Source organism: Dermacentor andersoni, chromosome 1, assembly GCF_023375885.2.
Source record: "Dermacentor andersoni chromosome 1, qqDerAnde1_hic_scaffold, whole genome shotgun sequence".
Classification (NCBI taxonomy): Eukaryota; Metazoa; Arthropoda; class Arachnida; order Ixodida; family Ixodidae; genus Dermacentor; species Dermacentor andersoni.
This window is the reverse complement of record NC_092814.1, coordinates 281,700,870-281,717,800: the sequence shown is the minus strand read 5'-3', so window position 1 is coordinate 281,717,800 and position 16,931 is coordinate 281,700,870. Positions and strand designations below refer to the sequence as shown.

Below are 16,931 nucleotides of genomic sequence, written 5' to 3'. Positions count from 1 at the left end.
CTGTAACGTTCTCATGTAGATACTGTAAATCAATGCCATATTCCTCGTTCTCGATGCGAACAAGTCTCTCCCTTCAACAACGTCCTCAGCGTGGATGAGTTGGACGACGGCATGGGCCAGCTATCATCTATTTCATGCCCGACCCCAAACCTCACAGGCTCAAGTTATGTGGGACAATCTGTATAAGCTTCACCACATCTTAACGGTATCAGGTAAATGAAGGTGCATGTGGTAGTCAGTGAACCTACTATCATGATTGTTGGTGCACTGTGGCCAATTGTGCTTTTTTTATACGATTGCACAGCATGGATAGCTTGCAAGGGGCACTGAAAATTAAGTTCATATCATGTCAACTGGAAATTTTCTTCAGTTGTGCGAAAACTTGTGCACGTACGGCACCACATGAATTTGTACCTTGTCTTTTTTCCTTTTCTATACTTGGTGGTTCAAAGCCTATTCGTTTTTCTTTCTGCACGATGGTTTCACCAATTGACGTGATGAGAGAACGGGGAAAACCTGCTTCTATTAACTGTGTTGTCTGTTTCGATAAACTTGGTTCAGACTCATCTTATTCAGTGCTGCCTTTATACACGTGGCCGCTATGTATACCCCACTTAATCAATTTTGCCATTGCTTTAGCAGTAGATATCGCACAGCAGCAGGCTCCAAGGAACATTGCCGTAGCAGTTTTTCTTGCGTAAAGGCGGCATTTGACAGTGCTGCCAGAACAAGCGTGAAGATGTGGCAACAGTAGCACGGTTGAGAAGTATGTGCTAGAGGTTATGTGGTTACCTACGTCGAAAAATCGTCTACATAGCAACATCAGATGTAGACTCTACTGAATACTACGCCAAAGCGTTCCTGAAACCTACTCTTTCTAGCATTCTGCCTCACGGCCATCACGAGGGCTGACTCGAAGCTTCAGTGTAACTTAAGGCATGGGTAGCCACAGACAACGCTAGAGACAGAGGTGCCCTCCTCTCGTGGCTATTCGTTACCGTCTTAATAGTAAGGCTGGAACAGCCAGTCGTCATGTACCAAACAGCTTACATTTTCTTTTTTTGCTTCTGAGATCCCCGACTCACTATAGCTATAGGTAGCCGAATGCTGTCAAACGAGTTGTTAAACATGCAGAAGCAAAGCCAAAAAACGTTGTCCTCTCCAACCGAACTATCAGCCGTGCAGCATACATGGGAACATGCAAAACATCAGCCTGGTCAGGCCTGGGGTTTTTCCTGCAGCCCATGGTGATGTTAAATGTTACTCGTTGGACTGCTCAGAATTTGTGGAAGAGCGCAAGGCTGTCCTTGATTGACTGAAACATGCCTTCGTCCTCTAGAACGTTCCTACACTCAACACTCAACCTCCACTCCTCAAGAAAGTAGATAGTGGCGCCTACCCTCGACAATAGTGGTCACTGCGTTTTATTGACACTCCGCGAAATTCCCTGAGCAGCGTAGTGTCTTCAGTCAAGGGGCGGCGGTGTGCTGAACGTGGAATACTGCAGTAAAGAAACATAGAGCACTTTGGGACCACAATAAATATGAGGTGGTGCGTGGAATCTGGAAAGAAGTAATGATGCCAGAGCTAACGTTCGCAAATGCCATTCTGTGCTTAAAATCGGATATCTTGTGAGTTAACCAAAGATCGGTAGGTCGGTTGGCCTTTGGGAGCCCACGGCAAAACCAGAAATTAGGCAGTGCAGGGTGACATGGGTTGGGCCTCGTTTGAAGTCAGAGAAGCGCATCGAAAAAGACTCAGGAACATGGATCAAAATAAATGAGCGGCTAAAGTGTACAAGTACCTGTGCCTGACAAAACGCGGACACAATGCAGGAAGAGGTCAAGCAAGTTGGTAACCAACTACAGGGTAGTTGAAAGTATAAATAGACGACAAGGAGTCATCAGAAAGAAATTGAGAGGAACGGAGACAGTGAAATTGGAAGCAAAGAATGGAAACAAAGAAGACCACGGTGATTTACAAGAATGAGAAGAAAGAAATTAGAAGGGAAAATCTGTACAATATCACGAAGGGAAGTGCCTCGCTATTTGAGGCTCGAGCTGGTTGCCTCAGGGCAAAAATATACCGGAGCAAATATTTGCAACTAGATGAGGCATGTGTAGGCTGCGGCAAAAATCAGGAGACCACTCAGCACATCCTAAGGTAATGCGAAGGGATTCACCCAGTAAACCCTTAGGAAACGTACGCCTGACAGGAGCGCTTGGATTTAAAGTTGACAGAAACATCAACCGGTCAGCCGTCGAGATAAACAAGAGACGTTTGGAGTATTGGTGAAAAAAAAAAGCAGGGAAGAGATGGATTCGACCGGATTCGTTAAAGGCATAGGTACAAGGTAGATAGAGAAGTTTTGAAGGAAGATAAAAAAAGATTGAGGAGATGTCCATAAAATGCTAGAATTAAAAGCATGCATAGCATATCTGAGTAACTCAAACAGGCTAGGTGACTATTTGTCACCAACCCGTTTCAAAGGGGATGCCAATAAGTCGTCGTCGTCGTCGTCGTCGTCATCAGCATAATAATAATAATAATAATAATAATAATAATAATAATAATAATAATAATAATAATAATAATAATAATAATAATAATAAATTTGAGGAAAAACTACGATTCGAGGACCGTTTGAGAATACGGGGGATACAGTGGTTTCGTGCACTACATTGACGCTAAATTTTTAGGAAAGTGGTGTTTCACCTCCGTGTGAAGTTTCTTAAAGGCACCGACCTATTAAGTGAGTGGTGTGAGGTTTCCGTAGTGATAAACCTCACCAGTCACTCGATGTAGTACATATATGCTGAGTCAGTACGGTGTGAACTTGGTGCAGTGGTAGTATTCTCCCTCTACTCCTTATAATCGCCTTAATCTGTCTTGGTAGCATTAAACCTGCTCACGTCGTGATTAACTAGGTGGCGTGCTCATTTCTGTTCTTTAAAGGAAGACGCTCTGGCGGAGCAATATGCCGTCATGTCTTTGCAAGGTTAGGCTCGCCCCCACCATCCCCCTCCTCTTTCTCTTGGACTTGCACAACGATATAAATGTCACCAAAAGAAATTAAAATTAACGTAATCAGCTCGTTTTCGAGGTGAACGTGTTACATATGTAAGAAACGCAACAGTCTGTCCCAGTGACTGACGTCTAATGAACGAGATGCTGCTTACCGAGAAGCATGATCAGGTGAATGCAGTACATTCCTTCCAAGGATAGCGGCTTCAAGAAGGAGAACAAGGGGAAGCGGCACTCCTTGGGGTCACCCCAGCGTTCTTCCACGAAGGCCAAGCCGCGCTCTTCAGGTTGATCCAGTATCATGACTGCTCCTGCGTCCGAGAGATGCGTAATTGTCGAATGTGGAGGAATTTGACAATTTGTTTTATTGCCGTTCAGTGTCAGAGATCACTTGGAATCTCCTCTTGAACTGGCTAATGTACTAGAGCTCCAAGGTGCCAACAAAGAGCTATCCACGTCATTGGAGCCATTCCGCACGGGTACGTCTTGGGAGACGAATTTCTTATTTGATAACATGCGTGAAGCGGAGCTCGAGAGTGATAGATGTCCTGTCCACGGAGGTACGTGGTTCATTTATTGAAGCTTGTCACCGTAATGACATGATCGCATCACAGTATATTCATAGCACCGAGTGCTGGCAGCACGTATGGTTGCACTAACCTGCAAGTACACGCGGTGGCCGGTCTACAAAAGGAATTATGTTTTCTTACGCGTCTTTGTTGCGTTGAGGTACCAAAAGTGGCGAACGTTACAGCAAGCAAAGCGAAGTGATAACGTTACAGCATGCGCATCTCGATTTCACCGGGCGCTGAACATGCAAGAACTGCTTCGAGCCTACGTTTGGTACGTCACCAGAGACGGCGATTACCTGTTCGCGGATAGTTGTGCTTCAGCGGTCCACGACCTGGCACTCACTTTATTACTGAAAGTGCTGACTTTTGTCACTACCCTATCGCAAAACCCAGTATCCAGCCGGATTATGGGCCCAGCGTCGCGCGCTGAATGCTGGGGTGCTGGGCAAGCGCGGCGTACTGGGAGGCGCTGGGTACTGCTGCGAAAGGCAGCTCTAGCACGTGAAATACGCGGTGCCTGGCCACCGTACATGTGTGTGCGTGTGTGTGTGTTTTCAGAAAGCAACAGAGAGTGTTTGTGTGCAACAAAAAATGAGAAAGAACTAATAATAAGAAGGTTACCACTAGCATTCGATCGTCTGACCTACAGATCCTCATCCCGGTACTTTACCACTACGCCACTCCGACTTCTTTTTTTTTTTTTTTTTTTGTGGTGGCGTAATAATAAACCACGTAATGTCAAATACATATGTTACAATTCTTTCATGTGTAACAAAGATTCCATACGGGGCACCCAATCGGGTACACAGTTTCGCACTTGCAGAAATGAAATGAAAGCTTGACTTGCGAAAGCACTCTATAGCAGAACGAACATCAACGTCTGCATGGCTGTTCGCCATGCAGACGTTGATGCTCGATTTACGAGCTGAGACGATTTACGAATGAGATTTCGAACGATTTGAATGAGACGATTTACGAGCTGTCTCAGAAACAGATGCGATAAACACACGCCCCCATCGCGGACACGCCGAAAAAGGTTTGTCCGACTTGTTCGTTCTCATGTATCCCCATATAACCACGGCAAAACCGGATGAAGTCTTTGCACAGTCGTTCGAGAACAGTGGAGCACTTGCAACACGTACCACAACGTACTAATGAAAAACAAATTGCAAACAGAAGCATGAGCAAAGATAGACAAATCTTTGTCCTTCCATTTTTCGGCCTTTTCTCGGATTTCTTCTGCCTGCCTCCGCCAGTAAGGATCGCTCTCGGTGTAATGTTCTATTAGTACGCCTAAATACTTCACCGGTATTGTTACCCACTGCACATTTAGGAAAAACTGTGACGTGAGATCCCAATCCCCATGCAAAAACCACATTTCCCCCAATTGACTGCACTTCCGCTTACCTCACGAAAGCGTTTTACAACGGTAATAACCTCCGCGCTACTGTTACGGGGATGTTGGGGTATAGACAGACTGTATTTACAATGTATATACAAGCAGAGTCAGTGGGGATAAGATGGCTGACTAGTAACAACACGCAGCAGCCAGCGTCTCGCGGTCTTCTTCCTCTCTTCTTTCATCCTTCCGTAACATGACTCCCGTGTGCTGAAGCGCCGTCTCGGCGCATGGTAGGCGAAGAACTGGGAACGAAGTACGGCTTCAGCCGCGAAACGTACACTACGTCAACAGGCGGCGGACTTGGGGATGGATGAAACTGTAACGGCGCGATCTCGTAATTGACATCGTTAACTTGACGTAGGAGTTCATAGGGCCCTGTGTATATAGCGAGAGAGAAGCTTCTGGGAGAGGCCGACGCGACGACATGGTGACCAAAGCAGCACCCAAGCACCTGGGGCGAACTGAACATCGTGATGGCACCGGTCGTAACGCTCTTTTTGCTGATGCTGCGAGGCTAATAAACGAGATCGGGCGACTTGACGCGCCATGTGAGCGCGATCGATGACTTCAAGAGCGTACTCAGTGACAAAGCGTGACACAGAAGGTAGGATGGTGTCAAAGAGCAAAGTGGGGTCGCGACCATACAAAAGTTAATAGGGTGAATATCCTGCGGTGTCATGTCGGGACGAGATATACGCGAATGTCACGTAGGCCAGTGTGGCGTCCCAGTCATGATGATCGTTGGAAACGTACATCGACAGCACCTCTGTGATTGTTCGGTTGAGACGTTCCGTAAGACCGTTCGTTTGTGGGTGGTAGGCGGTGGACAGCTTGTGCTCCGTGGCACAAGAGCGGAGGAGGTCGTCCACAGCTCGAGACAAGAACGAGCGGCCGCGGTCTGCAAGTAACTGTCGAGGTCCCTCCTTGGAGGCCCCTTCCCAGTCTTTGGCTATAGGACTTCCTAGATTTACTTTTTCTGTAAAACATTTCAATCGCATCAAGAAGCTGAAACTGAAACTGAAACTGAAGTGCACCGTGCTGGAGAATGACGTCGTGAAGGAGAAAATCGGCGACGTCAATTGCGCAACTAGTCAGCAACACCTTTGTTATCGCGTAGCGTGTCGCATAATCAGTAGGGACAGCGATCCACTTATTCCCTCTAGTCGTCGTCGGAAAAGGGCCAAGCAGGTCAAGGCCTACGCGAAAGAAAGCTTCAGATGGAACTTCAATTGGATGGAGTCGTCCGACAGGTTGCAGGGGAAGTTTCTTCCGGCGCTGACACAATTCGCAAGTTGCGACATAACGACGCACAGAGCGGTAGATACCCGGCCAGAAGAACCCGCGTCGTACGCAGTCGTATGTACGCAAAACTCCAAGGTGTCCCGCCGTCGGTGCATCGTGAAGTTGTTCGAGAACGACGGATCGCAGATGACGAGGATGACGATATTGGGGCAGTAGAGGATGCCGTCATGCAGCACGAACATGCGGCACGTGCCGTCGGTGCTGCCAGATTGCACTCCGGCGATGATGGACTGTAAGGATGCGTTCCGTTGTTTTTCAGCGCGCATGTCGGTCATGTCAGTCAAAGCCAGCACGCAGGTCACCGGATCATGCGCAACAGGATCGGGAGGATCCACGGGGTGACGCGAGAGGCAGTCAGCGTCCTTGTGCAGATGTCCAGACTTACAGTTGATAACAAATGAAAATTTCTGGAGCCGCAAAGCCCAGAGACCAAGCCGTCCTGTGGGGTGCCGGAGGGAAGACAGCCAGCAGAGAGTGGGATGGTCTGCAACGACCGAAAACGTGCGGCCGTACAAATATGGCCGGAACTTGGCGACAGCCCAAACTAAAGCCAAGCACTCCCGCTCGGTGATGGAGTAATTTCTCTCAGCAGGTGACAGCAGGCGGCTGGCGTGAGCTATCACGCACTCAGTACCATTCTGCTGTAGGGCGAAAACAGCACCGATGCCGTGGCCGCTTGTGTCAGTGTGGACTTCGGTCGGTGCAGATGGATCAAAGTGGGCAAGTATGGGAGGTGTTGTCAGAAACCCGATGAGAGCGGCGAACGCGTGAGCTTGCTCAGGGCCCCATGAGAACGGAGTGTTCTTCTTAAGATGATCTGTCAAAGGCCGGGCAACGTCGGCGAAGTTTTTGATGAAAGGGAGAAAGTAAGAACACAGGCCGACGAAGCAGCGCACGTCAGAAGCAGAACGTGGCGCAGGAAAACTGCTAACGGCGCGAACTTTTTCCGGACCTGGTTGTACACCGGATGCGTCAACCAGGTGTCCCAACACGGTAATCTGACGGCGCCCGAATTGGCATTTCGTGGAGTTCAGTTGAAGGCCGGCTTTCCGGAAGGCCGCAAGAATTGCAGCGAGTCGGGTAAGGTGGCTGCCGAACGTGGGAGAAAAAACAATAACATCGTCAAGATAACAAAGACAGGTGGTCCATTTGTAGCCTCGCGGAAGAGAGTCCATCATACGTTCAAATGTCGCAGGAGCATTGCATAGGCCAAAGGGCATGACTTTGAACTGATATAAACCATCAGGTGTGATGAAGGCCGTCTTCTCGCGGTCCATTTCATCAACTGATATCTACCAGTAGCCGAATCGAAGATCAATGGACGAGAAGTATTTAGCTCCGTGCAAGCAGTCTAAGGCGTCATCGATGCGTGGTAGTGGGTAGACGTCTTTTCGGGTGATCTTGTTTAAATGGCGATAATCGACGCAAAAACGCCAGGCACCATCTTCTTTACTCACAAGGACGACAAGCGAAGCCCAAGGGCTGGCTGATGGTTCGATGACTCCTTTGCGGAGCATTCTGTCCACTTCTGATTGGATGACTCGACGTTCAGCATGCGATACACGATAGGGACGCCGACGAATAGGATTCGTGTCTCCACTGTTGATACGGTGGGGAACAACAGATGTCTGTCCTAAAGGCCTTACGCCGAAATCAAAGATGTCAAGGTACGATTCGAGGAGGAGACGTATGTCCGTGGCCTGTGCAAAGGTGAGGTCAGGTGCAATAATCTTCTCGAAGTCATCCGTTAGGGAACCAAAGCTGTCAGCTGCAATTGATGCTAAGAAACCGCTCTCGGCATTCGGACTTTCAGTGTCAAATGCGGAAGTATTAGAAACGCTGGCCAAGAGCATGCTGGCTGGAAGCACTTGACGGCACAGGCTGAAATTCAAAAGCGAAAGAACGACGCCGTTATTAGTAATCGTCACCAGCGTATGCGGAAGAGCTACGTTCCGGTTCAAAAGCACATCGATGATGGGGCGAAGGACATATTCACCGTCAGGAATCTGTGGCTGTGTGGTCAAAGCGACGTATGTCACTGCCTCAGGTGACAGACGCACATCTTGAAGCGAACACAAGTGCGGTGGGGCGGTGCTCGAAGCATCGGCGACTTGAGGCAGTTGTAACGGAAGAACGCCGGTCGCGCACTCGATGAGAGCAGAATGAATGGATAAAAAGTCCAAGCCAAGGATAAGGTCGTGAGGGCAGTTGTCGACGATCACAGCAAAGAGAAAAGAAGTAGGGCAGCCGGCTATACTTATACGCTCAGTATACATTCCAAGAACAACCAGCACGCCGCCGTCGGCCATGCGAAGCACTCGGGCAGCTGCTGGGGTGAGGACCTTCTTTAAACGTCTACGTAGGCTAGCACTCATCACAGTACGTGGGCTCCATTGTCTACAAGTGCTTAGACAGGTAAGCCGTCTATTCTAACGTCAATTACACTTCTCTTGGTGGGCACAGACAGAGCATTTGCTGCATGTAGTAGGCAATGCAGCACCGCCTCCGAGGGCTGCATTTCTTAGTTTTCCGAAAAGGTGCGGCCAAAAGGCACAGGGGACGAAGGGCGACGTCGCTGCGGCGAACGGGAGATGGGCGATGCGCTTGCGGTGAACGAGACTGGTGTCCGCGTGGTGATGGTGAGCGACTGTACCCCGTGTTCCTAGCAGAGTTGTCGGTGCTGTTAGACTCGGCGGTGGGCGAAACATTGCGGGCATTTCCATTACAACAGCTCAGGTTGGTCGGCGTGCGGGGTGTTGAGGGCCACGAGTTGCGACAGTATCTGGCGACATGACCAATGCGGCGACAGGTGAAACATATCGGCTGGTCGTCCGCGGTTCTCCACTCAGTCGGGTTGCGACAACATGGAGAGAAGCGCCGGGGTGGAGCGAAAGTAGTAGAAAGGCGTTCGTGTGGGCTCTGGGGTTGGCGACAGCACAGACAGAATGTAGGCCAAAGTTTTGAAGTTCCTGTCGAACGATGGCTTGCACGAGGGGAACTGAAAAAGGGGTAGCATCAGGGCTACGCGAACAGAAAGCTGCGGGCGCCATCGCGTCCAGTTCACGTCGGACAATTCGCACCACGTCTTCTGATGACGACGCATGCTGCTATGCGGGCTGATCTTCACACGTCGACGTTGCGGCAGTATTGGGATAACTGGTGAATGGGTGCAGAACACGTCGGCTTTTGGCCTACTCGAATTGTCGGCACTCTTTGATGATAGCATCAACTGTAGAGCAGCTTTTGCACATGAGCAGATTAAAGGCGTCGTCAGCAATTCCCTTGAGCACATGCCCTACCTTGTCAGCTTCTGTCATGTCGTGATCGGCTTTACGACAAAGCGCCAGCACGTCCTGGATATACGAAACATAGGACTCCGTGGGGGATTGGGCACGGGAAGCCAGTTCCTGCTTTGCGGCAATTTTACGGCCGGCTGGTTTGCCAAACAACTCTGTTAACTTCTCTTTGCATTGGTTCGAGCTGGTCAGCTCCTCTTCATGGTTTTCGAACCACACCTTTGCCGTGCCTCTTAGGTAGAACAACAGGTTAGCTAGCATCAGCGTAGGGTCCCATTTCTTGATTCCACTCACACTTTCGTACATAGCCAACCACTCTTCAACATCGGCGCCATCATTTCCGCAGAAAGTTCCGGGATCCTTGGGTTGCACAACCACAACCGAAGGGGAGGGCGACGTAGTTAGCCACGGTGACGTTGCAGGCGGCAACGACGTTGATCCCGAGTGCCCACCGTCATTCATGGTGATGATGGCGATGCGGCGTCCACTGCGGAGCTCCGTTTCCAGCCGTGGTATCCGCACCTCCCACCAATATGTTACGGGGATGTTGGGAGTATAAGACTGTATTTACAATGTATATACAAGCAGCAGTGGCATTGCATGAGCCACATCTTTAAAAAGTTCATCGTTTACGCAGATACCCTGACCGGACACTTTTCACCCATCCCCCTCTGTCTCAAACGGCGATCTTCGTGACACATCGACGTACTGCCCTCCCGGACGCTGAATCATCGCCACGTGGTGAAGCTGCGACTGCGTGGATTTATCGTGGCCTGCTGACATCATCAACAAGACTACCATTGGAGGTCGCTGCCCGGAGCACCTTCCCTTTAAGTAAGCCCGCACCGACGCCCACCCTTCACTGGCAGCAGTGGCATTGCATGAGCCACATCTTTAAATAGTTCATCGTTTACGCAGGTATTCTTACCAACTCTTATTTTCTTTTTCTTTTCTTTTTCCATACCACTGCCACTGCTGCCACCAACTGTGTTCTCCTCCTGCTTGTGTTCGAGTTTGTATTTTTTTATACCATGCCAAGTAATGCTGAACTCTTAAAAATATCGAGGATCTAGAGGCTAAAATTAACAGTTTAGCTAAAGACACCTCTGATAAGGTGTTCGGCAGATTCTTGCTAAAAACGAAAGATTCCGGCATTAATATTGCGGAGTTAAAGAAGGAAGTTGAGTCCCTTCAATCAAGTGCACGACACTTGAATCAACTTGTCGAGGACTTACGTGGCCAAAATACCTCATTGGTAAATGAGAATAAAGAACTAAAATCTCAAAACTCTTCACTCACTCGCAAGGTAGAAGAACTTGAGCAATATTCACGCCTCGGCAACGTTGAGATCAAGGGCGTTCCCTGTTCCCAAGGAGAGGACAGCGTCGTAATCATGGAAATGCTAGGGGAGAAGGCTGGATGTTCCATATCGCCTCATGAATCTAGACATTGTTCATCGCGTGCCCACACGGTCTACTGACAAAAAAAAAAAAAAAAACATCATTGCTCGTTTCTGCTCTCGAACTAAAAAATCTGACTTCATCAGTAAAGCACGTAAGGCCAAGCTTTGTGTCAGTGATCTAGGCTTCTCTAGCATTTCTAACGCACCTATCTTCGTAAACGATCATCTGGACCCATGTAACAAGGCCCTGTTTTCCAAAGCCCTAACACTGAAGAAAGAAAAGAAGTGGATGTTTCTTTGGACTGACAACTGTCAAATCAAGGCTAGAAAGACTACTAACAGCAGAGTTCTGCAAATTCGTGATCATTCCGACTTGACTAGAATAGACTAATACTATGGCAACCTGTGTTCATTGTCTCACAGCTTATCATGGCCTCTTTCCTGGAACCTAATCAAGTTAACTCTTTCATAAATGGATTTCATTCCGTCATTCATTTTAATGCTAGAAGTCTTCGCAAACACTTTGAGGAGATTAATCATTTCCTTTTTTTCATCTTCTAGCTCATTCTCATTAATTGCCTTGACTGAAACTTGGTTGTCAGACGATGACAAAAATCTTTATTGCTTCCTTAACTACAATTCAGAATATTGTAACAGATTAACTAGCAGTCATGGTGGTGCGGCAATATATATCTCTCCTGATCTTACTTATCGCAGACGACATGATCTACATTTACCCATCACTAATTGTGAATCTGTCTGGATTGAAATAGTTAATTGTTCTCCCTCTAATGATAACAGAGATTTCATATTTGGATGCATTTATCGTTCGCCTTCATCATCAGTCGACGACTTTTTTTATAATCTTGATCATACTTTACATACCCTTTCACTAGAAAATAAAAATGTCATTATAATGGGTGATATCAACATTAACCTACTCAATGACACATCACCAACAGTTATTTCTAACACCAGTCTACTACAAAGCTACGGATATGAATGCTTAATTGATGTTCCTACACGACAGGTTCCTAGTGGCACAGGGACGCTAATTGATCATGTCCTATCTAACTTAATAACTTCACCAGAGGCAAAAGTTCTTGATATGGACATAACAGATCATTACCCATTGCTTCTACGTTTTAAACATAACTCGAGTCCTTGCCCTCTTCCACACTTCAAATATGTTCTGGACAAAGAGAGCTTCATAACTGCCATTGCTAATATAGACTGGTCTGAAATAAAAACTTTTAATGATCCTCAGAAAGCATTTTCTAAATTTCTTACTGTAATTATATCACTTATTCATAAATTCACTTGTAAAAGGAAATGTAAAAAAACCATTGCATTCTCTCACAATCCATGGATGTCTAAAAAGTTATTAGCAGCTTTGCGTAAACGCGATAACCTGTACAAAAAAACTAAAAACTAGCCTTTTAATACCAAATTAATTGCCCGATATAAAAGGTTACGTAACTCTATAAACAACCAGTTAAAAGTGGCAAAACGATTATATCTTGAACAAAAAATCTTACAAGCCGGCAATAACAGCAAATTGAAATGGAACATCGTCAACTCCTTTCTAAACAGGAATTCTAAACCAGAACAGCTATCAAAAATTATATACAATAACTCAGAGTATAACTCCCCTAACCACATAGCCAACGCCTTCAGTTCCTATTTTTTTTTGATAATGACACTCCCTCTCCTTCACAAGTAACTCAACTTAATCGTCTCCCTCACACACTTTTTCTTTTCCCCACAACGCCAGAAGAAAAATATAACGTTATATGTCACCTAAAACCCACCAGTGCTGGAATAGATGAAGTTCTACCTACTACCATTAAAATGATTGCCCACCTAATTTCTGGTATCATGTCTCATATTACTAATTCGATATTCAAGACTGGTGTGTTTCCTAACGAGCTTAAGCGCGGTAAAGTCATTCCAGTTCTAAAAAAAGGTGACAGTACATTAATACATAACTACCGCCCTATTTGTATTTTACCCTTTTTCGGCAAAGTTCTAGAGAAATTAATCGCATTGCGTCTAACCAAATATCTCACTAAATTTAATATTCTCTCTTCATGCCAATTTGGCTTTCGTAATGGATACTCCACAGATTTGGCACTCATACATCTAACTGACCAATTAAAAAAAATAATTGACGATGGTCTATTTGCAGGTTCAGTTTTCATTGATCTAACAAAAGCATTCGACTGCTTATACCATATTATCCTTTTTGCTAAGCTTGAGGCTATCGGTGTTCGTGGTCCTGCGCTCTCATTATTCAAAAGTTACTTATTAAACAGGGTTCAAATAGTGTCTGTGTCTAATGTCTACTCCAGAGAACAAACCACTAACATTGGCGTCCCTCAAGGATCCATCTTAGGACCACTACTGTTTTTGATTTATATCAATGACCTACCTAACTGTTTGTCCTCTACTAAGTGCATTCTGTACGCTGATGATACTACCATATTTTCCTCTGATAAACACATGTCACTTCTTATTAACAAGCTAAATACTGATCTACAAAATGTTTTAAGTTGGTGTAATGCCAACCTGCTATCTATTAATGCCACCAAGACTAAATTTGTTGTATTTTCCTCACATCAACAACATTCGTCATTCTCCCCTTTAACTTTCGGCTCACACTCCATCTCTCCCAGTCCATGCTCATCTTTTCTTGGGATTTCTCTTGACTGCAGCTTGAAATATAAAGATCACATTTCTCACATCAAAAAGAAAATAGCATACGGTATTCGCGTTCTAATTAAAACTCGTCCCTTCTTTACACATAATACATTAATCTCGCTATACCACTCATTCATTCACTCTCATATTAACTACGGCATACTATGCTGGGGTAACACTTATAACACCCATTTGCCATCCCTATAGGTAATCCAGAACCAATCCATAAGAATAATTACAAGGAGTTCACGCTTTGCTAATGGAAAATCCCTACTACATGAAAACAACATCCTAACCATTTCAGAACTCACCAAATATAATCTAGGAATTTTATTCTACAAATATATGACTAAGGAACTACCATCAATCTGCTTCTCACCTTGTGACCTAATAGCTCATAGTCCCACTAGATTTGCACTCAATAATAATTTTCTTCTACCTAAAGTGCGAACTAACTATGGTAAACAGACTGCGGAATTTTCCGCAATATCGCTTTGGAATACTCTACCACCTATCATCAAAAATGCAAAAAATTTATACCAATTTAAAAGAGAACTAAAATCATTCATAATAAATACTTACTGAAACTCTCCTTGTTCTTTCTTTTAGTTTTTTTTTAATTCTTTAATTTTATTCCGTTTTTTATACTGTCTTGCTGTTAACAAGTGTTCTTATTACTCATATGCTATAAACATGTTTTGATATTACTCTTAGCTCTCATCTGTACTACTGTTGCTTTAAACATTGTATAACATCATAAGTGTCTTTAGCAGGAGGTCCCGATACAGTCTTTGACTATGGGACCTCCTTATGTATACTACGCACATGCAATTATCTGTATTTTTACTAATAAATAAATTATGAAATTATGAGAGTCAGTGGGGTTAAGATGGCTGACCCAGTGTCTCGCGAGATGAGCCAGTGTTTCGCGATCTTCTTCCTCTCTCTTCTTTTATCATTCCATAACAATACTTTCGAGATTTGAACAAAAAAACAGCTATATCGTCTGCATAGGCCAGAACGCGTACTTCACTTGCGTGAAGCCTGAAGCCACTACTGCGGTTTATAATACTTAGGCAAACGCTTTCAATAAATATGCAAAAAAGGAAAGGAGAAATAGGGCACCCTTGGCGAACTGAGCGCGACACATCGATAAGATTCCCCACCTCTTTGTTAACGACCAAGCGAGTACTAAAACCACTGTACGCCATACGAACAGCTTCTGTTATTATTGTACCAACATTCGCATGTTCTAAGACAGTTATAGGCAAGCCATATGGCACGCAGTCAAAGGCCTTCTCAAGATCAGTCTGGAGTATCGCGACTGCACTCTTCATGACATCGCAACACTCTAACACACCTCGCTTTGTGAATGTTGGTAAAGGTGATTCTGCCTTTTATTCCACATGTTTGATGCGGACCCACTATTTCTTTTATTAAGCTCTGCAACCTTCTAGCCGCTATTTTCATATAAATTTTGTGGTCTACCTTTGTTAGACTGATCGGCCAATAGGCTGATACCTGCCGAATTTTGATAGAATCGTTAGTTTTCGGAATGAGAATAGTATGGGAAGTGAGAAATGGTGGAGGCATAGAGTTAAACTCAAAGGCTTCGTTGAATAAGCGCCGCAACATTGGAGATATTTCTTGCTTGGTCTTATACCAAGCCGCACTTAGCCCGTCCAGGCCAGCGGACTTTCCGGGATTTAGGTCATCGATCGCCTTCTCTACCTGCTCTACCGAGATTGGAAGTTCGAATATATATCCTTTGTTTCATCACCTAATTGTGGCATGAAGCACAAAAATACTTTTGAAATGGTCGCTATCTACCGCACCTAACGAAAACAGAGCACTATAATACTCGTAAAAGGCTTGCTCAATCTCGTTTTTCGCGCTTGTCACGGCACGTTGTATACAATTTCTCATATTATATTACGTTGCGCGTAACTTCTTTCCGTGCCTAGTGCGCGCTTTGTACGCCTTTCGACCATTACCATTGTAGCGGCGCGGCGATGGAGCTGTGCACCACCCCCGCAGCCATAAACAACTCCGCGGACCTCCCGCGAGCAGACCTTCGTGAGTGCTGGCCTCCAGGCACACGGACACATGATCCGACTCACTGTGCGGAACGTCTTGCGCGAGCTCCCTTTTCTGATTACTTTTATTTACTGCTTTCCTTTCGCACTAGGTCCGCGCACCGCACTTCTCCCTGCTCCTTTTCCCTATTTTCTCCTCTCTATCTAAAGCTCTCGCCACTACAGGCGCGCTGCGCGCGCCCGCTCAATTCTCTCTCTTCTAAACAGAAATAAACAAGAGCTTGTTACCGAAAAGAGGTGTGTCCGTCTCGTTCACCACGGCCCTACAAAGTGGTGACCCGTAGTTCGTCTTCGCGGCATTGCCGAAGTTATTGTGGAGCCATGCAGAGCAACGAGAAGCAACCAGACACTGCTCCTACGGGACGACCGAGCAACAAGACGTCTCCGCGGTTTCAATCCGACTCCCACCATACTGGGACCGCAACCCTGCAGTTTGGTTTCTTCAAGCGGAATCGCAATTTATTCTGTCTGGCGTTCCCACGGAACAACGCAAGTACCACGTAGTTGTTTCGGCACTGTCGCCTACCGCTGCAGAAGTTGCCGACCTGCTTTCTGGACCGCCTCCCGCCACTCCATACAGTGATCTCAAGGCTGCACTTCTCGAGCGTGCAACAACATCGCAGCGAGCCCGCATGCAGCAGTTGCTCTCCGCGGAGGACTTGGGAGACCGCCGGCCAAGCCAGCTCGTTCGCCGTATGCACCAGCTCCTGAGCGGCAACACAACAGTCAACGATGACCCCCTCCTGCGAGAAATGTTCAAGCAGCGCCTTCCAATAAACGTTTAGATGGTACTCGCTACAGCCACTGCAATGGACCTCAACAGCCTGGCCAGCTTGGTGGACAAAGCCATGGAGGTGGGGACGCCAGCGGTGTGCAAAACCGGACCCGTCACTACACGTGCTCAACATCTACAGTTCACCCAAACTCCCCAACATTACCTACGCCGACGTCTTTAGTAAGGCACTCAGGGTGGCGGGAAAGGAGCCTCTAATAATAGTTGGAGATTTTAACGCTCCCCGCCCTCTTTGGGGCTACCGTAAAGAAGAGAAACGTGGCAGAAAGTTGGCGGAACTTATCTCCACGCTGGGCCTCACTCTTCATACAGATCTTGCTCACCCTACCCGCATCGGTAATTCA

The 16,931-nt window shown here is 46.4% G+C and overlaps 1 protein-coding gene across 1 annotated transcript in view; it reads right to left on the bottom strand.

The window, feature by feature from the left end:
* The window catches only part of GC (gamma-glutamyl carboxylase), a 108,574-nt gene that overhangs the window by 78,590 nt on the left and 13,053 nt on the right, over positions 1-16,931 (bottom strand). Inside the window, exon 2 of the mRNA XM_055063497.2 lies at positions 3,180-3,335. Coding sequence (XP_054919472.2) covers positions 3,180-3,327 — 148 coding nt within the window. The 5' untranslated portion in view covers positions 3,328-3,335. The remainder of the gene's footprint in view (positions 1-3,179; positions 3,336-16,931) is intronic.